At 38.4% G+C, this 22,338-nt stretch overlaps 1 protein-coding gene across 6 annotated transcripts in view; it reads right to left on the bottom strand.

Annotated features, from left to right (window-relative positions):
- PCYT1A (phosphate cytidylyltransferase 1A, choline) overlaps positions 1–22,338 on the bottom strand; it is a 57,895-nt gene that overhangs the window by 18,709 nt on the left and 16,848 nt on the right. Inside the window, exons 1-2 of one of the 6 annotated variants that reach the window (XM_019723678.2) lie at positions 19,648–19,802; positions 4,020–4,146 (exon numbers count right to left, since the gene is read on the bottom strand). In XM_019723678.2, coding sequence (XP_019579237.1) covers positions 4,020–4,136 — 117 coding nt within the window. In that variant the 5' untranslated portion in view covers positions 4,137–4,146; positions 19,648–19,802. The other 5 variants (XM_074330156.1, XM_074330147.1, XM_074330160.1 and 2 more) reach the window with 5 other exon arrangements.

Below are 22,338 nucleotides of genomic sequence, written 5' to 3'. Positions count from 1 at the left end.
GGATTTCGGACTCAGATCTAAATCCCAGCTCTATTGATAGTGGTGAAATCACAGCAAGCTTCTAAACTTTCATTTCATCTTCTATAAAATTGGAAGGTAATACCACCTGCTCCACAATATTTCACATACAATAGGCACTCAACAAATTTATTCATCATCAACAATGTTAGCTCATTTTCTCTTCCATTCCATGGCACAGGTTTATTATGCCAATAAAATTAATTAATTGTATTAATCTAAGAGGTTAGCTTCTAAATGCTATATAAAGTTTCTAAATCTATGCAAATTATAACTAATATTATTGTAACTAGAAATTATAACTAATAATGATCATCATCTCCCAAATTATAAATGATCTTTTGATTGCAACATTGCTTCTATAAGAAATGTCACATAGACCTTCTATGTTGAACTTACACAAAATTAAACCCATCTTCCCCCTAAACCAGCTCTTCCTCCTGTGTTTCTTATCTGAGTGAGAAACACCCCACTTACACAATCTGCCGAAGCCTGAAACCTAGGAGTCATTCTTCACATCCTCTGCATTCTGACAAAGTGAATCTGTTGCTCCTCTAGACAGCCATTGTTCCTGTAACCTCCTTCTATGTGGCCCTTTTCCTACTGTGTCTTAATTATGTCTCTCTCTGTTTGTCTGAGAGATTCTTAAGAGCAAGGTCGTCTTTTCATCTTTGTATCTCCAATTCTAGCAACTGGCACAGAGAGGTTTTCAATATATATTGACTGAAATGAGATTATGAGATCTATCTTCATAAAGCAGAACTGTGGCAAATCTCCCCCCGAGTTTACGTACTTTGTGACATATTCATACATATAAATATTAAGATAGGCTAAATGTCTTATTGTTTGTAAATACTTTTGTGATGCTTTTGATTGTACCTTTCTTTAGAAACATCTGTATCAGTAAGCAAATTCTTTATACTTAGAGACAAACTAGCCATAAAGTTATCACTTAATTTTTCCTCAACTCTTTTCTCTTTCTTCTATCCATTTCATCCTGACCCATCAACCCAGCTACCTAACACTTGGTATTCCCTCCCATTCCTTACCCCACTGGCAAGGAAAGCACTTTTCTAAAGCTAATGAGCTCTGAGCTCTGAAGCTCTGCATTATGCTCATATCTCTCAAAGGGAAGGTCTTGCTTATCTTTTTACACTTCTAGGACCTATGCCATATTGGCACATTGTAAACGTGTGACAAAATCTTGTTTGCTCAAACCAAATGTCAACTAATGAATGAATGGATAAATAAAATGTAATATGAAGTATATGATGGAATGCTATTTGTCAACAGAGAGAAATGAAGTACTGATACATGCTACAACATTAATGAATCTTGAAAACATGCTCAGTGAAAGAAGCCGGCCACAAAAGACCACATGGAGTATGATGCCATTTGTATGTAATGTCCAGAATAGGCAAATCTATAGCTACTGAAAGTAGATTAGTGGTTTTCAGAGGCTGGGGAGGTTGAAAGAAAGAAAAGGGGGAGTGATTGCTAATGGGTATGGCGCTTCTTTTGGAGTGATAAAAATATTCTAAATTTGTTTGTGGTGATGATTGCACAACTCTGTGAATATACTAAAACCCACTGAATTGTATAGTTTAAAGGGGTGGATTAGATGATCTCAATAAAGCTGTTATTAAAAAAGAAAAAAAAACTTCGTTTGCTTTTGCTACAGAATTGAAAGGGGATCAGAGATAGAAAGTACAGGTATATAGTGGTAATGACAGGTTATTTAACAGATACTCCTCATTAGGATCGGTCCAGCCAGTTGAGTGAGTGAATCTTTAACCATTTGCCCATGCTAAACAGCCAGTGTGTACCAGAGAGGAATGTGGAATAGGTAACAAGTCACTCAACTGATTTGTGACATGAATATATGAAGCAAAGGAATTTAAAGCACTGAGATTCCTCAGGTTCTAAAGACCAAGAAATTTAAATCTTCTCAGAGCCCATTCCACTAAGACTGGCCTTTTTGCTCTATTCTGGGTTATGGAGATTGGCTAAGAGTATCACCCACTTGGTTATAACTTGTTCCTACTCCAAGTGAGATTGCTGAATTGGTGCCCACCACCATCTCCCTTACCTAAACTGTCTAAGAAACATTCAAAAATTTACAATGCCGGGCCGGCCTGGTGGCTCAGGCGCTGAGAGCTCCGTGCTCCTAATGCCAAAGGCTGCCGGTTCGATTCCCACATGGGCCAGTGGGCTCTCAACCACAAGGTTGCCAGTTCAATTCCTCGAGTCCCACAAGGGATGGTGGGCAGCGCCCCCTGCAACTAAAATTGAACATGGCACCTTGAGATGAGCTGCCGCTGAGCTCCCAGATGGCTCAGTTGGTTGGAATGCGTCCTCTCAACCACAAGGTTGCCGGTTTGACTCCCCAAGGGATGGTGGGCTGCGCCCCCTGCAACTAGCAACGGCAACTGGACCTGGAGCTGAGCTGCACCCTCCACAACTAAGATTGAAAGGACAATAACTTGAAGCTGAGTGGCACCCTCCACAACTAAGATTGAAAGGACAACAACTTGACTTGGAAAAAAGGCCTGGAAAGTACACACTGTTCCCCAATAAAGTCCTGTTCCCCTTCCCCAATAAAATCTTAAAAAAATAAAATTAACAATGCCCTGTTTTGTTGACTACTGAGTCATTTTCTGAGTGTACTTGCTTGGTACGCAAATCATAGCCCCCTAAAGATGTCTACATGTTACTCTCTAGAACCTATGACAATGCTACCTTACATGGCAAAAGGGGCTTTGCAGGTGTGATTAAAGTTTTGAGACAGGGAGATAACCCTGGGTTATTCGGGTATGTCCGATGTAATCACAAGGGTCTTTATAAGTGAATGAGGGAAGCAGGAGATTCAGAATCAGGAGATGTGATGACATAAGCAATGGTCAGAGTGATGTGATGAGCAAAGCAATGGGGGCAACTAGAAGCTGGAAAAGGCAAGGAAACATTCTCCCCTAGGACCTTCAGCCGTGCCTACACTTTGGTTTCAGCCCTCGAAGACCCATCTCAGTCTTTGACCACCAGAACTATAAAATTACATGTCTGCATTGTTTTTGGCCATTAAATTTGTGGTAATTTGTTACAGAAGCAACATGAATGAATACATTTGCCCCCACCAATGTCATCAATATCAGGCCTGGAGCATTCGCATATGCCTCGTATTTGTGGAGCCCGGCTGTTTTTATTGCTCAAGACAGAGCACTGGTTTGGAAAAATTGTTAACTGTGCTAGATTGGAAATGTTTTTCCTTTTGGGCTATGAAGCTCCAGAACTAACCAATGGAAACTGCAGTTTGATCAGTGGCTAATAGTAAATATAGGTAAAGAAAATATGGAAACATGCAATTCTATCACTGGGATTTTGAAACATGGGTTTCATAATAATATCGTATATCAACAATAACTTCAATTGTGTGTTCGTTGACATGTTCTTTAGGGGAAGCTTTAGGAAGAGTACCAACCTGAGACAGGATGAGCAGTTTGGATTGGGTCTTTTATCAAAGGCTTGGCAGTAGTTAGAAATACAAAGATACCATCACAGAGATAAAGGAACATAAGGTAGGCAGTAATAGAAAAAGGCGCTCATCTAAGATATAACCAGTAATAGAGTGGATAACTGATATGGGAGAAAAGACCGTAAGACACAGAAAACTAAACACCATGAGATGATATCAAGATCAGATTACTGTCTAGAGCCCCAATTTCTCTAGTTCATTAGTTGAAATTTGATCTTTGGCCTAATATACAACACAACGTCCAAATTTTCCAAACATTATTTTTTCAATTCCAATGTAAAGCTCTTACAGCTGAGCTGTGAGTTATAATCTGGTGAGAAAGGATAAGATTTCCAACAACTGTGAAAATACTTACTATTCATTCTCTCCATTATTTAAGAAGACTTGTAACACTGATATCATCAATGTTATATCAGTTTTCTACCCTCCCCCGCCAGGTTAAGTGTACAACAGAAATCTCTTCCTTACTTACAACTGCACAGCGTGTCATTTTTGAAGGAATTCCATCTTCCTCTGTTGCCCCATTGGGTCCAGGTGCCTCTTTCCTCCTCTTCCTTGTGTTGACTTTGGCTGAACTCTGTGCATCCATCTTATTTTAACTGGTCATAGAAAGTGAAAAAGAATTTTTGTCTCATTGGGGTAGAAAAAAGTCTTTCACCAGTATTTCAGACATGTTAACACAAATTATATTCAGCAAAAGATCAATTCAATAGCCCATATTTCACAAAGATGAGCCAACTGCATCTGGCAAAAACAAAGCTTCACAAAACATAGGCTCTAACAGAAACACTGAAATGCTTCTGTGTGGAACAATGGCCACAATGAATCATGGGACCTGGGAAATGATTCCTCCTGACCAATGAAGCCTGTATACCAACTGCTAATTGCGTATCGTGACTGCATGCAAAAGACTGGAATAACTTGGCTGAGAAAGTTGATTACACAGACTTTACCACTATCCCTTATGTTATTCCCCAAGGAAATGGAAAAGGTATGTCTTTGGTGCAGATGGAGAAAAGAACCTTTTTTAAGGAATGGCCATCACCAATTCCTGGTTTAACAAGACATGGGTCTCTTAACACTAAACGTTCTGTAGATTTCAGAGACCACTCCACCAGGGTTTGAGTTAATTGTGACATTAAGTGTACTGTCACATTTAAATGTCCTTCCTCTTCCTTCTTCAAACCTCATTTCCCCTTTCTCTTTCAGAGTATTAGCACCTTAAGCTTATTCAGAGTCCCCAACTATTAAATCCTCACCCAGGCTTCTCCTTCCCCCAAGAAAAATGTATTACAGTCTCATTTAGCAGAGAGCTTCTAGTAACTAGCTATCATATAAAAGTTCTGAATATGTCATAGTTCATGTTTAGATGTTGGCTTGTGCTACTTCTCCAACCCCCTGCAAGGAAGGATATCTAGATTTTTCTTGGGTAATATAATTTGCATAAATTAATTTCTTGATAGTGATGAAATTTTAGGCATCAACCAGAAATTGGGATAGAGGATAAAGTTGACTTTAATGGTCAACTGCCACCTTTGGCCAAGATATAGGACAGAGAAAGGTGGAAGAAAACATCCGCAGAGCAAACAAAGGTGGAGAACAAAACAGATGCCAGACAAATGAGGCCATTCTAGTCTGCCTCACTGCCTCTAATAAGCCCTCCTGAATAAGGTGCTCATCTAAGCACCAGCAATTGTGCCTTACTTTGTCCTCCAGCTACATTTCAAGTGGCAGCGTGACAAGATCTACGAGAAACCTGACTTAATTCTTAGAAACTGAAGGTGACTCCCCAGGAGTCGTGCCTACGTAGTAGGATGACTTGAAAAATGTGAGTCTAAAGCGAAAGATGAACACCACCCAGAAACTTCCTTTCATCACAAATGCAAATTCAAACGGAAGAAGGGTACTACTATACATTTAACAGGTTTTTCCAGTGATGATGATCAGAGCCTTTCTTCATGATTAGTAATTATTCTTTCAAAATATCCAGGTCAGGATTACTACTCCCACCTCACTGGTCTGAGAGGCCTGCTAAGAATGCCTAATTAGTCCAATTAATCTGTTTCTAATTTGCATAGACAGGACTTCGCTGTAAGTACCTGTTAAATTCTTCTCAGCGTAGGTAGAAAAAATCCATTCGAGAAATGAAATCAGCAATCTGATGACAGGCAGCTCAAGGTCAGGTAGTCAATAATATTAAGGACTTATTGTGGACAAGGTACTAGAACAATTGTAAAGCAAAAACTATTTTCTCAAGAAGACTTAAATCAAGGTGAGGAAACCATATGTTTAGGATATAAAAATACTCCTTAGGGTTCTAAAAATCATTGTGGGAAAGTTTGTTGAGGAACAGGATATTTACACAGTTTCAAAATACCTCCCCATAGATTACTTATTAATTACAAAGGGAAAAGAGTTACCTTTATAGTGAAAAAAATCTCTTAGCTAACGTGATCAAAGTTAACTAATGTCACCAGTATTACCTCCTGACGTAAGACACCGAGGACTTATTACCTGCCATAAAAGGCATAACCTGGGTGGCTGGTTAGCTCAATTGGGTAGAGCACAGTGCTCCTAACACCCAGGTTGCCGGTTCGATTCCCACATGGGCCAGTGAGCTGCGCCCTCCACAACTAGATTGAAAACAATGACTTGACTTGGAGCTAATGGGTCCTGGAAAAACACACTGTTCCCCAGTATTCCCCAATAAAATTTTTTTAAAAAAAGCATAACCTGTATGGATTCATGAGGAACAAGCAGACAAACCTGAATTAAAGGGCACTGTACAAAGCAACAAGCCTATATTCTTCACAAACTGTCAGCCATGAAAAACAATGAAAGGCTGATGTCCCAGGTTAAACCAAAGAAATGACAACTAAATGTAGTGCAAAATTGTAGATTGGGGGAGAAATTGTTATAAAGAACAGTTATTAGGACAATCAGTAAAATTTGAATATGGGTTATGTATCAGATAACAATACGTATCAATGTTAAACTTCCCGAATTTGATAGTTTACATTGTATTATGTAAAAGACTCTCCTTGTTTTTTTAGGAGATATGAGTATATGCTGACGTATCTAGAAATAAAAGGTCATAATGTCTGCAACTTACAATCAGCAAGAAAGAGAGAAAGAAAGAGAGAGAAAAAAAGAAAGGAAGGAAGGAAGAGGGGAAAGGAGAGAGAGGGAGGGAGAAAAATGTGTATATTATACCTATAAAAAAGGTAAAGCAAATATGGCAAACATCAATGTATGAATCTAGATGGGGCATAAAGGAGTTTCTTTTACATTCTTACAACTTTTCTGTAGGCTTTACCTTTTTGTTCAAAATTAAAAGTTTAACTTTTAAAATGCTCTATAATAATTTCTACACAGACAGGCCCTCATATAAGATTGTCTTTTGAGGTCTCTAGAAACTGATTCCCTCTCCTTCCTGACTCTTTGAATCAGTATACATAATATACATATTCCAAGCAGTCTATTTAGTAATCTAAATGTCTTGCACGGTAGATAACAACAGCAATAGTCACAATGTTGGCTATCTTTTTTGAATACTTACTATGTGCCAGGCACTGTACTAAGCAATTTACATACACATTACTTTCATTTAACCCATACAATCTGAGAAGCAGGTATTATTAGCCCCAATTAACAAATGAGAAAACTAAGGATCAGGGAAGTTAAGCAATCTACCTAAGAGATCACATAGCTAGTAAGTAGAGGAGCCATGATTGAAATTCAGACTTGTCTAATTTCAAAGTCCTTACCACTGTTTTCTGATGTCTCCCAGAAATTCCAGATTTTTAAAAAGAAGCTGTCTCATCATCATTACTGCTGCTTCCTTCAATCAAGAACATTCTCTCTACAGCATGAGTCCCTTATGTTTTCGCACACATAAATCACAGCAGTCTAACTGAACAGTGAAATAAAAGGTCACAGTTATTTAAAGGTAAACAAGGTCCCAGGACCAATCAAATAGAACTGACGTGGCTACTGGCCTGAATCAGAGGCTGCCTGATTTGTCAGCTGTACAGATTTATAGATCTTTCCTGCTAGGTAGTTTTGCTAGGATTTCCTGATAAGCAACAAAGAATTATTTAATCTCTGCTCCTACCTCTCTGACATTACAAATAGGTGATATTTTAAAGGCACTTGTACTTTTTATTCATGATTCAAACAGTTTTAAGGGTGTCATAATAAATCAAGGGGATAAATGCCATGTCATATTCTCACCAGTTATTTTCTATAATTGCAAATTAAAATTCTTTAATGTTTAATAGAAAAATACTTAACACGTCCAAAGACATGTTTATAGGAACTTCTCAGAAGTCTTTGCTCTGTGTTTGGCAGGGAGGAGTATGCGTGCTATATTTTCGTAGCTTTACTAAAGTATAATTGACAAACAATAAATTGTACATACTTAAAGTACATAATTTAATGAGTTTTTATATATATATATATATATATATATATATATATATATATATATATATATATATACATCCGTGAAATCGTCAAAATTAGGGTCACGAACATATCTATCACTCAAGTTTCCTCATGCCACTTTGTAATTCATCTCTCCCTCTCCACTCGGGTTTTGCTTTGCTTTTTTGTTTGTTTTATTTTTTCATATTGTGTCAAATACACATAACATAAAATTTGCTTTGCTTTTTAACTGCTTACTTCTTGAAGTACTGAACCATCTTGTCATATGATTCAACTCAACCAGCCAAACAGGTGGTGGATATTATTTTACTAGAAAAAAGCAAAGGCTTTCCTCCTAATAGTTAAATACTGTCAGTGTGGTCTTCAAGATATTCTAAAGCCAGATTAATGTCTGCAGTTGCTAGATTTTGTGACACTGGATCTATTCCACTAGATTAAAAAAAAATCATACAAAAAATAAAATATCACAATGAGGACTCAAGGCAAGAGAAAAGGGTTGTCTGACTAGCTATTTAAAGCTAAAGTAAAATTTCCAAACATAGAAAGAATCAAAAATACCGTATTATTAACACATTACAAAGGTCTTTGGTAAAGAATAGTAATACTAATACATTTTACCTGTATTTCAGTTGAGTACATATATTCTTCGACAAAATCTCTCCATCTGCCTTATATAAACACCTCTAACCAAATGTGTATGGCAGTATTATTCAGTATTCTTTTCTGTGCTCCATTTTGAGAAATGTAAAAATCTTTAACATCAGTCTGTCAGCATAACGTAGTGATTAAGACCCTAAAATCAGATTGCCTAAGTATGAATTCTATCTCTACCACTTACAAGCCACGAGAACTTGGACAAATTCCTTAATTTCTCCAACCCTTACTTGCATCATCTAACAAATGAGGTTGAAATGGGATAATCCATGTAAAGCCTTAGCTCAGTGCCTGGCACACAGTAAGTACTTGTAAATATTAGCTACTGTTATTATTTAGTAGTCGTAGTTGTCATCGTCTACCTTAAAGCCTATCTTCTGTGTATCCCCTATATACAAAAAGATTTTGTCAAGTTTCCCCCTAGGATTACTATTATAAAAAGTATATACTTACATAAAAGTATGGTAAATATGAAGTATGCTATATCTTCCCTATTCCTACACAACCAGGTTTAAGAATCACTGTTGTAGCAAGAACTCTTCTAGAGTCTGATGTTAAACTACGACAAAGAAAGAAAAGAAACATTACTACCATTGCTACTGCTACTCACAGTGAGCACTTATCTACCACCTGTATGCCTAAACACTTTTAAAAATGTTAAAATTATCTGAATATTTACAACCCATTGACACAGGTATATTATTTTTATCACTATTTTACAGATGAGGAAACTGAGGCACAGAAGATAAGGCCACATAGCTAGTACGTGGTGAAGCTAGAAATCACTTTAAAAAGAAAGAAAGAAAAGGAAATCAGATTCAGTCAGCTTGGTTGTAGACCACACGTCCTTAACTACTATTGTATGTGATACAGGAAGGCACCTGGTAATTATCCCTAATATTGAAATGCCTGCTATGTTGGGTAGGGCAGACACTTATTCTGTGAACGTTCAGACAATAGAACATGGATCACTGGTTGAAAGATGCAGAGACACAAATTTTAACAAAACATAATAAAAATCTTTTTTAGGAACAAGGTTATTTGAAATGGGACTGGGTAATCTCAGGAGACAATCCATTTTAGCACACCAGGACATTTAGAGCAGAGGTTGTATAGACACACATTTATTCATTTTGCTGGTCATAATCCTGTTAATCCTGATCTTTTTGTTTGTTCCAATCTGTTAAAAATATTTCAAATCTTGACCACCACCTTTATTAGCTACTTATCACAATTGCATGTAATCTATAAACTTGAAAAGCATGGTTTTTATGTCTCCATCCAAGTCATGGCTGAAAATATTGATCAGGATAGATACAAGGTGTGATAAAAAAATACAGTGAAGGTTTAAATAAAAAAATTTATTATAGTAAGAGTCATATTGCCATTAATCCCCCTCAAAATACTCCCCCTCACTTCAAACACACTTATCCCATCATTCTTGTCACTTTCTGAAGCAGTTCTGGAAGTCCTCTTTCGTGAATGTCTTTATTTCATCCTTCAGCATGACAACACTCCGTGTCACACATCGCTTCTAGTACAGCAATTTCTGTCAAATAAAAATATTACAGTGTGTCCACATCCACCTTATTCACTGGATCTGGCACCGTGCGACTTCTGGTTCTTCCCCAAAGTTCAAAATGATATAAAAGGTAAATGCTTTGAATCGATTCAGGACATCAAGGCAGCCACGACACCGCAACTAAAGACACTCACGAAAGAGGACTTCCAGAATTGCTTCAGAAAGTGGCAAGAACAATGGGATATGTGTGTGTTAGAAGCGAGGGCAAATATTTTGAGGGGGATTAATGGCAATGTGTATTTTATTGTAATAATATTTTTTTAATTTAAACATTCATCATATTTTTCAATCATACCTCATATATGTCCCCATACACTCATGTGACATACCATTAAAACCCTCTCCCCTCATTGAGAACAACCCTTACTAGTCTTTAGGTTAGTACAATGTAAAACACAGTAAAGCTTATCTTTAGAAAACAGAATAGAGGATATATTTAGAATTCATAATGATTTAGGGTATTCAATGTAAACCTGTTTCACTGTACTATCTATCACATAGCCCACATTTCTCTATCACAGTCCCTGAAATAGTGATGATAACAATTATAGTGATTATAATGATAGCTGATACTTATAGAGTACTTCCTATATGCCAGGAAGTTATAAACCTTTAACTTATATTAAATAACTTAATCCTCACAACAATCCTATGAGATAATACTATTATCTCTATTTTACCGATGAAGAAATTGAGGCACAGCTAAGTTAAATGACTTGCCTGAGATCACACATCTAGGAAAGGGCAAAACCAGGACTTGAATGCTGGCATTCTGGCTCTAGGTCTGTGTGTTTAATGACAATGTTATGTTGCCTAGTAAAAAAATGGTCAGACATGAACTTAACCAAAACCACTTACTAAACTCTGGTCATGTGCTACACTGGGCCAAGCAGGAACTTAATTTCATCTTTCAAAAAGACTGGGCTCCCTTCCCACTGGGCGTATTACTGGCAGACTACTCAGGAACTCCAGGGGCTTGTTTTGGTTTGGGCCAGAGCAGAAGAGTAGAGAGGGCACTAGACCAGGAATCATATAACAAAAACTGGATTTTAATTCTAGCTCCTTCCAGTACCTTAACTCTAGATTACGGTAAGTCCCTTGACTCTAAGCGTTTCTTCATGTGGTTAAGGAGGGTTCTAATAAAATGTACTTCATTTCTAAGTCATGGTAAGGTTCAAATGAGAAATTAGACTATAAAGAGATATTAGACTATAAACTCCCTGATGTGGTAGATATTTGTTGTTCGTCTTCCCCTTGTTCAATCCACCTATTCTGAAAAGAGACCATTTTCATTTGGTCTGTGTGAGCTTCACCCTCAGCCCTAGCTAGCATCAGGCCGCATGTGCAAACCCTAAACCAACTAGTACATCAGTACAGGAAGAAGGATGGAGGGGAGGGCAATGATAGGTGACCTGAGTTAGTCCAATCAGTGACTTCAGGACTCACCAGATGGGAAAGCTTGGACAAAGATTATCACTTCTTTCTGTGTGGCTTTGAACATGGAGACATGGCTCTAGGAACAATTGCATAACAATCTAGTGGCCAACCGATAACCAGGAAGAGAGCCTTTTTCAAAACAGTAAACAAAGGAAAAAAAAAAAAGCTGAGGATAGAGAAAAGTCAGATCCTGAACTGTCTAACTGCCAACCAAGACAATCCCCTTTTTGCTTAAGTCAGTTGAGCTGTGTTTCTTATCACTTGGAACCACACAATCATAATTGATGCACCCAATACGTAGCAACGATCCCTGGAACACAGTAGTCGTTCAGTAACTATTTGAATAAGTGTAGTATGTATAGAAAACCACTTTGAAATTTTCAAAAACACTATATACATTACTGTTTTGTTTTGATGGAAAGGGGTCAAGTACTTGTAAATTTATAACTGTATCAAAGATGGCGCAACAAAGCTCCCATCCTGTCAAAAGTATTTTCCCTTATCTGCTTGCACAATTCTTTATCTGCTTACATACAGTTCCTCCATTTTCTAAAAATGACTTTTGTGTCTTACATTATATTTTACTTTATACTTTAAAGTGAACATTACACATTAAACTTAAACTGAAGTCTTAAGATCCTTTGGCTTTAGAACAAACATACCTAATACTTTTTGGCTTTTAATGTAAAACACTTCTGTATCTTATACTCTTTATTCAGAGATGTAAAACACCAACGTCACAGCCATTCCTTAACAATAAAAGATTTTAGAAATTAGAGATTAACCCTCACATGTTTCCTCTAGAACTACTACTAATTTTAAAACTTTGACTTTATATGTCTCTCAAGCTTTTTCATTCTCACTGGCTCTCTTAAACCATCCCCACGTTCCCTCACATCTATGCACCACAAAAGCATAGATAGTAATTTAATATTTAGTGCCTAAAATGATGGAAAAATTACCCCCCGTTTCCCTACAGTTCTAATAAATGCCTGCTGGGACACATCAACTTTGCTGTTGAGAAAAGGTTAAGTGGGAGGAAGAGGGCATACTGAGGATAATACATACATGTTGGCTTTTTAGTTCATTATACTGAAACTTAGCTGGACCTAAAACCACACTAACTTTACAACATTCGCAACTGCACAGTAACCACTGAATACCGCCAACAGTGAGGATCAATACTTCCCAAACTCTCCATATGATAACCGCACCTTTGTAATCAACCAACACCATTCAGGTAAAGGTGCAGTGATAGCCCTGAAAATGGAGATGGCTTTGAAAGTACTTAGAGAGAGAATACAGAGCCTCCCTCAGGAGTTCATTAGGGTGGGCCCCACCTTCCTGTTTGCTCAGTGGTTTATCATCCAAAAGTGTTTGTCAAGAGAAGCTACAGCAAAAGAGAGACAAAGGAAGCTGGCACCAGAATGCAGCATTTGTGAGGCCTGATCCTACCCACACTGCTACCTACTTAGTCCCTAGTCAGTCGCCTCATCTTAGTCACTCAAATTCCCCATTCAACCAGATTCTAAATATGGACAGAACTACCCACACCACCACCAGCTACCACCCTGCTTGTTAAGTGCATTAGTGTCTCCAAATTGCTTTCAAGATACAGAATGTAGTATTGTGCCTGTGATTTTTTACTCAGACTCACAAAATCTGCCTCCACTTCTGCTGACCCACCTCCCAGTACACACTGCTTGCTTTGTTCTTCCATGTTCCAACAGATGGCTATTGGATGCATCAAGTTTGCTGGTAAGGAAGTACAGAGAGTAAGTTGGAAATGTGTGTGGGGGTAGAGTGGTGAGAAGATACTGAGGATAAATCCAGTCAGGTATTTTTCCAGTCTGAATGTCCAGAAGGAGACAAAATCTGGGCACTGGCATGCATGGCATTGCACGTGCTTGGGTTTTAAAGATGAAAGTCTCCTACTAGTGCAGTTTTAGGGACTCCCACTCAGTCCTCTTTATTCTCCTTTTTTATTGTTAGATCTAGTCAGCACCCCAGGGTGAAAGAAGAAGTGGACTCTGCTTCTTAAGCTATGCAACAATATAAATAGTAGCAAGCTGCAATTACATATATGCCTCAAGTTTCAAATTCTAATTCAAATTTGACTGCGCACTATAGAGAATTATCTGCAGAAAGAGGAAACAAATTTTCCCTTTGCATTCTATTCCTGCTTCCCCCTTCTCTGGGCCTACATTATCTTCCTCAGTAAAACCTTATGCTCAGTCATTTTCTACTGGCATACCCATGTTCACTTCCCAAGCTGTCAGTCAGCAGACTTCGTATTTGGGGTCTTCACCTGCTTGTGCCATGTTAAAGCTTAATACAGTGGCGTTCTAACAAGCAAGGTTAGAGCGCATCCAGTACTCTCGGTGTTAATCATGTCATCGCCTGTCCGTTCAGGCCTTTCCACAGATAACAGGGCAGTCACATCACCCCTTGTGTAAAGGCCTTTGAAGCTGGAAGCTTGAGGGGGGAGGATATATCTAATCCATAGCGAGGAGGAGGCACGAGATTCAAGAACCATCAGACATCCACATCAGAGGTCAGCAAACTACAGCTCACACACCAAAAATGGCCCACTGCCTGTTTTTGTAATTAAAGTTGAATTGAAACACAGCCATGCTCATTCACTGATGTATTTATTGCCTATGGCTGCTTTTGTGCTACAACTGCAGAGTTGAGTAGTTGCAACAGAAACTGTATGATATGCAAAGCCTAATATTTACTATCTGGCCCTTTACCGAAAAAGTTTGTCAAGTACTATCCTAGAAGAAGTCAGGACCAGGTTTATTAATAATGTCATAGCAAACTCTGCCTAGATTATGCAAATAGTTCTAAAGTGGAGGATACTTCTAGGAGTAGGATTATATCAAGAAATTGTACCATACCTTTCTGATACAGGATTACTTCAGTTTATGTCAGTAACATTATGTCACCACAATATATAGAATTAAGTCAAAAAAAAAAAAAAAAAAAGCCTTTGAGATTTGAGAAATTCTAAATGTAAAGGTAAATTTCACAATATGACCTGCACTGACATTACTTTTAAAGAAGAGCTCAGTGTTACTCTTCAATGTTTGAGGCCAGTAAATTGCCACATCTAAGATCTTAGCTTTGAACTTGATCTCTTCCCTCTAATTTCTTCAGAAAAACCCTTATTCAACAAATACTGAGTGGGCACTTACCCTGTGCCAGACTCTCCGTTAGCGCTGGAACCAAATAAAGCTTATATTTGGGCCTGGTCACACAGTAGAATATTTCAGGAAAGAGATTATCTTAAAAACCACAAGGGACACTTGTGATAGTTCTTACAGTTGAACAGGCTCTGCCACCGTTCCAGAAGATTCAGTGAGTAAACCCTGTGTTTAAAGGCTGTCTTCTTCCTAGAGTGAGTTATGGAACTTATATGTCTAAGGCAAGGGCTATGATAGATTCAGGGAGTCTGGGATTTGAACAAAAAATTTTATCTTTACTTTTGCTAACCTTGGCAAATTCACCACTTCCTTCAATTATGAACCTAAGTTGCAACAGTAATAGTAGATTTAGAATAATAGACTTTCTCACCAATAGAAATAATATATTTTCATATCATATTACACTCCTTACAAATATCTTGTTTAAACACATGATCTTTTAAAAATGATTATAGTTATAAGACCCACTGATAGTAAACATTATTTACTATATTAATAAAAAGCACATATAGTGCTATATCACACTTAAAAATATTTTGATAACTATTTCAACATAATCTGTTTCCTTTATAATTCCATGTATTTTATATTTTGCATATAAAAATACTATTCCAAAAAGAGAGTTCACAAGGTTTCACCATACTGCCAAAGGAGTTCATGACACAAAAAAGATTAAGACTTCTGCTCTAGAGCCAAAAAAAATAAACAAATATAATCACATCTAAGGTAATTCTCTGTAAATTAAAAAATAAAAACTACATACTTATTTTCTGCTAAGTGCCATACACTCATTTTGTTCTCTGATATAGAGCAAAGACGGTATGTCACTATTTTTAGCAGCTCTCACTTCAAATAGTAATGAATGTGATATAACAGCATAGGGGACAATGGGTTCCCCTGGCTCATTGGTAGTCATTCTAGTTCACACATAAAAAGCTTCAAACTAATATAACTTTCAACTTTCAACAAGAGAGTTACCAAAAGAAAAGGAGAAAAAAAAAAAAGACCAAAAAAAAAGCCTACTATATTTCTATCTACTAATCTGGTTTGTGAACAGTAAATTATGGGCAATTCAATTAATTTATTAATGAGATAATGTATGTAAACTAATCTCACACAGTGTCAAATATATTTTAGAAACTCACAAATGTTTTTTTTTTCTTCTGGAGTGGAGCTCTGGCATATACTGCAAAATAGATTATGTAAAAATTTGTATTCCTTGAATTTACTGACTGAATTGCAGCATGGAGTTAGGATTTAAATTTTGCCACAAATATTCATAAAGCAATTAACAAAATAACTCAAACTTCAAACAGCAGATAAGCAGAAGGGTTGAGCCTAGAGCCCTGATCTCATTTTCTCCTTCCAAAGTCACATTATTTTTCCAATGTGACTCATGTGGTGATAACGTAAAAGATGTAAAAGCAGCCACAATCCTGAGCAAAAAGGAACTCTCACAGTCCAACAATGATTAGCAAGTACTCTGAGTTTCAGGTTTCTCTAACTGAAAAAATTCCCCCCAAAAGTCATGACTTTTAGGAAAATTTAGTCTTTCCAATTTATTTTAGGATAACACCAATGTTGGTGTAAGAGAGACCTATTTCTGTTTGATTCAGAAGTGGGAATTACCTGTGTTAGTAGAAAAGCCAGATATCTGACTTCAGATCAGAATTATGCAATAACAATAGCAAACTATTATGCTTGCTTTTTTTATATTTCATAAATTAATTTTTATCAGCATTTATAAGACGGAGAGGTTATTGAACTCCCTGGGGGAATCATGTCTAACCCAGAGGTTAGACAGACAGCTCTATAGGGGAATCATATGGTTTACACATTCCATGAGATTGTTCACAAAATGTGGTGATCATTATTACATTGCAGATTATTAAAGGGTTGTTTACACAGAAGTACAGTTACCTCTGCCATTAGAAAATCTAAATAAGAGAAAGCAATAATTCTTCTCACAGTCACAGAGTAAGTCAATGTTAATATCAGATAAAGCAACCCAGGACTTCTGAATCCAAGCCTCTATCTGATTAGATCATTCTCCCCTTAAGGGATCAAATATTCAAAGGGGAGGACCCCAAGAAAAATAAAACCTCACCTGTTTAGGGGAGGAGAACGCATAGGCTGAAGAAGGAATAAAGTTCATTCTTTATCAATCAGGTCATTATACTGGTTTTCGAAGGTAATTTACAAAGCAGCGTAGGTCAAAAAGAATTATTTCATTCAGCAAACACAAAAGACCCCAAAGGCAGTGCTGCAGTTCCCCAAGGCTAAATGTCTCCTCTTCTGTGGTCAGTTACCTTGAAGCATATATTCTCTTCTAGAAAGAAATTCTTCAGTAGTTCCTTTTAGTTATGTAGAATGTAAGCCATGTACACACCTAATGTTCTAGAAAAAAATGTAACTAGCCATTTTTTAGCTAAACAAAGGCTATGCATCAATCCCCACTTATTCCCATTCAAGAATCTTTCTGAACTCTCTTCCCCATCGCAAAGTGTGTACGTGTACAGGAGGCGGGGCTGACTATTAGGTTATCAGTTAAATACAGTGTCTAACAAGTTAAAATTACCTCAAGCTTCTTCTGTTAGATATTTTTTTTAAATTGGGTGGAATATAACTTAGCCATAAGAAAAAATGAAATGCTGCTACTTGCAACAACATGGGTGGACCTTGAGATTATCATACTAATCGAAGTAAGTCAGACAGAAAAAGTCGGGAAGCATGTGATTTCACTAATATGTGGGATATAAAACTGAAAGCAACAAACAAACAAATAAAAACTCATAGACACAGACAACAGCTTAGTGGTTACCAGAGGGTAAAGGAAGAGGGGTAGGGAGAAGAGGATAAAGGGGATCAAATATATGGTGATGGAAGGAGATTTGACTTTGGGTGGTTAACACACAATGCAATATATAGATGATGTATTATAAATAGTACATTTGAAACCTATGTAATTTTATTAACCAATGTCACCCCATTTAGAAAAGAAAGAAACAAAAACGACGTTGGGTGGCAAATCAGTAGCACCTTCTACAAAGGGCTGTAGGAGAGGAGGTGGTGAAACTCACTTTAATTCATTTCATCTGCATCACTAATAGCCCTCATGAAAAGGGAATCAGTAGGAGATAAAATCAGCAGCTAAAACATCATTTGAATTACCCACAATACAGTATCATACCCAGTAAGCCAGTCTTGGCCTCCAGTGTACAAATCATTGAGCTAAATGGCTAAATACATTAAAGCCTCTTTCATGTGGCATTTTAGTCACCATTGTTGACCTTCCCAGAGTCATCCTTTCTTCTCCATGATGCTCATCATCTGTGTACCACTTACTATTGCACCAAATCCCATTCTCAACTAATATCTTTTTACTAGCCATTCTCTGTACTTGCAGAATCCCTAGACATCAAGATTGAAAAGGACCCTGAAGGTCATTTCTCCCTACTCCCATTTTATTCTTGGCAGAATGTTTTCTGTTTCTATCATCTGTTCTCTTCCTAAGTCTTGTTCTTAACCTCCCTAAAGCGTCCCCTTCCTCAACGTCTATTCCTAACAGTTTTTCCTAACATAAACCCCTATATTCTTGCTGTCTCTATAAATCTCACTGTCCCCACTTCAATATATAAGTTCTGGTTCTCCCAACCGAGATCGCCAGTTTCAGTCCTCATCATAACTTGTCACTTCAATTTTATTTGGGAAGCCTTCTCCGGTTAAGTCTATCTGATAGAGCCTGTGCCTCAGCTGTAGATCCAGCCTTGCCAATTGTATCTTTGTACTTCCGAACAGTCCCCTAATCATAAAATCATGGCACTTTAGACCTGAAAGAAAATTCAGAAATAATCTGAAAGAAAATTCAGAAATAATCTGAAAGAAAATTCAGGAATAATCTAGTAATCATCTTTTGTACTACATTTTATTTCCCATGTTTTAAGATACATAAAGTCCATTTTACATAATAATCTCATACACACATAACTGAAACAAATTTCATGAAACAATACTTACTGTGTGAACACACTGAAAATGTCTATTCCATTTTTTAAAAACATTCAGATGCCATCCATAAATGGATTTCACAACCCAATAATAGGATGGAAGCCATAGGTTAGGACACATTCATCTAGTCCAAACTTCCCATTCACTGAGGAAGAAACTGCAGTTCAGTGGTGAGGTAAGTTTACCAGCCACAGTAAGTCCTGTTCCGTTGTTCTTTCCACTAAAGACGTTCTCTGCCCAGTCACGGCCATTCAATCACACCCCGCGCCCAAACCTCGCCTTACAGTACCATAGCCAGTCACTCGTCCCACTCTTTCTTCTCCGAGTCAGCCGCTCAAAGTTACTGCTAGTTGGTCAGAGTCTCTCCACAGCCGTTGCTTCATGTTCCCTTAGGTCAGAGTCTCCTCGCAGTCACTATCCATCGATCAGAGTCTCCTCCGAGTCACTGGCCCTTGGTCACAGTCCCCTTGCGGTCACTGCCTCATACTTCCTCGGTCATAGTTCCTTGGCAACCTCTGCCTCTCTCCGAGGTCAGAGTCCCTTTGCGTTCACTGCTCCTGGGTCGCAGACCCCTCGCAAGCAGCTACATCTCGGTCACAGTCCCCTCGCTGTCACTGCCACTGGGTCACAGTAGGCTCGTAGCCCCTGCCTCACACTGCCCTCGCTGTCACTGACCCATTCTTCTTTCAGTCAGTCTCCTCGCGGTCTCAGCCCCACCGTTTCTCCTCTCAGAGCCGCAAGGATATGCACACACACCGGGTCCTCACCTGCAGCTCACGGTATCCCGACCCCTGTCCCGTCGGATTTCTCCTGGGCGCAGCGTCACGGACAAGGGAAGTTTAGGAGGTTGCGGGGAGACGCCCGGGAAAGGCAGCTGACTGAACAGCGGGCCGGAAGTCCCGCCTACTGCCCGCCCTCTTGTCAATCCGACCACGACTTTTCCCAGAAAACTCGACCCCTGACACAGTGGTTCCGCCTCCACAGAGTGATTGAGCAGAAAACACTAGGCAGGCCATAAATTGACTAAGGGTCTGTCTCCCTGCGGAACTGGAATATGCGGTGAAGACACCTCCTGGTAATGAGACAGAAGTGAACTGTCACGCGTGCTTCCCGGCAATTCGTCAAGAAGCGTTAACCCTGCAGCTCCTCTGGTGTCCTGCTCGGTGTTGGGTTGGACCTTCTCGATCGGACTTGTCCGTCATGGTCCTCCCTGCTCTATCCCCAACGCGTGGCGCAGTGCCAGGCAATCGTACCAGGGCATCCATAATGCAGGTGGCCATGACGCCTTCCGCCAAAGACCCACCGGTCTGTGTCTGCTTCACAGCGTCAATTGTTTCCTACTGGGTGATGTAAAGAGAGTTCACGTCCGCCAACCAAGTCCTGTGAAAACCTGTAGCTGACCCCAAACCCTCTTTCCTTAATATTATGTATCTCTATAACGAATATAATGACCTTTTTATTTCTGACCCAGGTGGGCTCACCAAAAAATGATCCTTAGGAATCAACCGAGGGCTAGGTGAACAGGAAGGTGTGGAAGCAAAGAGGGTGCTATGGACAGTAGCCTCACAGGAGGACCTGATCATAAATTCCTAACTGGCAGGCTTATTTTTGCCTTAAGCAAGATCTGTCCATTGTTTCTGTGCATCTAGGTTAACACACCTTTGAAATCCCTCCTTTCAGACCCCATCTTCTAATACATGACAACCCTCAAGAGCTTAAATTTCCTGTAATCCCATTCCTGCCTTGCTTTCTCCCACATTCAAGTAATCTTCATTACATTCGTTCCCTTCTTAATCTCAAATGCATAAAAGAAACTGCAAACTTATTCTCGGGAGCATTTGAGATCTTGCTCCCCGGCATATGTCATCAGTTTGGCTCCAATTCATAAAAATTCTCTATGGGTTTAGATGTTTCTTAGGTCAGCAAGCAGATTCAAGGGAGACCACTGGTAGTAGGAAATCACATGGCAGGGTGTCTAGTGAAGAGAAACTTTTTCCTTTGCTAGAATGAACCTCTGGAGGGGTCTCTTTAGAGTCCACTGATGTAAGGCAAGTAGATACTTAACTGTTATGGAAGAAGTATGTAAAATAACTTTTTAATGTGTTTTCTTATTATTCATTTTTATTTTTGTCTACATGCTTGAATTGAAAAAGGTGGGTAAATTTATGCATGAGGAGACTCAGGGAGAAAAAGGATTTAAACAGTTGCACTTTCCCTTTTGAGTTTCAAATAATTATTTGACCATGGCTCTGTTAAACCAAAATTTAACTTCCACAGCTGAAAGTCTTTTTTTGTTTTTTTCTTAAGAAAGGTTTTATCGAGCCAAAAATGCTAACCAAAAAGTAGACCAGTCTTGGGGCATGAAGTCCAAACCAGCAGCAGCATGGCTAGGAGGAAAAGACTTTTTTTTATACATCAAGTGGGAGTGGAGGTGGGGGTGGGGGGAAGCATGTAAGCCATCTGAAATAATTCTTACATTAGCTATAGGCAATGCGGGTGGGAGAAGGTGAAGCAGGGCCAGCTCTGGGGATAAGCACAGAACCTACAAGAAAAAAGTGTCCACTCCTTTGGACTGGTGGGCAACAGTCCAGAAGGTTCATGCACAGACAAGAAGTGGACGCTCCTGGGGTTCAAAGGTGCTGGCTATTCTCTCTTTTGGATAATCATGGAAATAGCCACCTGGAAGTTCCAAAACACATATATGAATATGAGTAGTCTTTTGTTAGCTAGTCTACAGCTATTAAGAGGCTACCTGTTCTGTCTCTCTCACTCTCCAGCTGCTATAATTTAATTTAGAACATCTCAGAATTTTCTCCTTGTCAGCCTAAAGACTAAGGTGATCCAAATTAGAACAGCTAGCTGGAGAAGACACCAGGGATTCTGAGGAAAACATCATTACAAAGACAATGGGAGTTGGGATAGTTACCAACATAATTTTGAAGAGTCTTAAGGGAGGGCTAATTTCACATGCAGCTTGGAAACTCTCAGACCTTGTCAGAAATTCTGACACTGAACAAACCCTGGAAAAAACATGTTTAAGCTAATAATCTGTGTAAGCTGCAGGGTGGCAAAGGCTGAGCAAAAACAATGAGTGAGAGATAAAGGCAACAATTCAAAATGTAGGAAAAAAACTTTATGCACAAATAAATTAATCTCAGTGTTATTTATAATATTAAAATTTTAGAAATAATCAGTCCCTCAATAAGGACATGGCAAAAAATAACCAATGGTATAACCTAATGGAATAAGCGCAACTATTAAATTATGTTTATGAAAATCATAATGCAAATAAAATGACATTAAAACTGCACATGAAATTATGAGAAGTGAAAAATCAGGTTACAAAATTGTATATATGATTTCTTTTAAACCCTGCAAATAAAAAACACTGGTAGAAAATATACCAAAACATTTAGTTATGTAGAACAATTTAATTAAGGATTTTCCCCTACTTTTTC

The sequence above is a fragment of the Rhinolophus sinicus genome, linkage group LG01, assembly GCF_036562045.2.
Source record: "Rhinolophus sinicus isolate RSC01 linkage group LG01, ASM3656204v1, whole genome shotgun sequence".
Classification (NCBI taxonomy): domain Eukaryota; kingdom Metazoa; phylum Chordata; class Mammalia; order Chiroptera; family Rhinolophidae; genus Rhinolophus; species Rhinolophus sinicus.
Note: the sequence above shows the minus strand (reverse complement) of the source record. Positions and strands in the feature narration are given on the sequence as shown.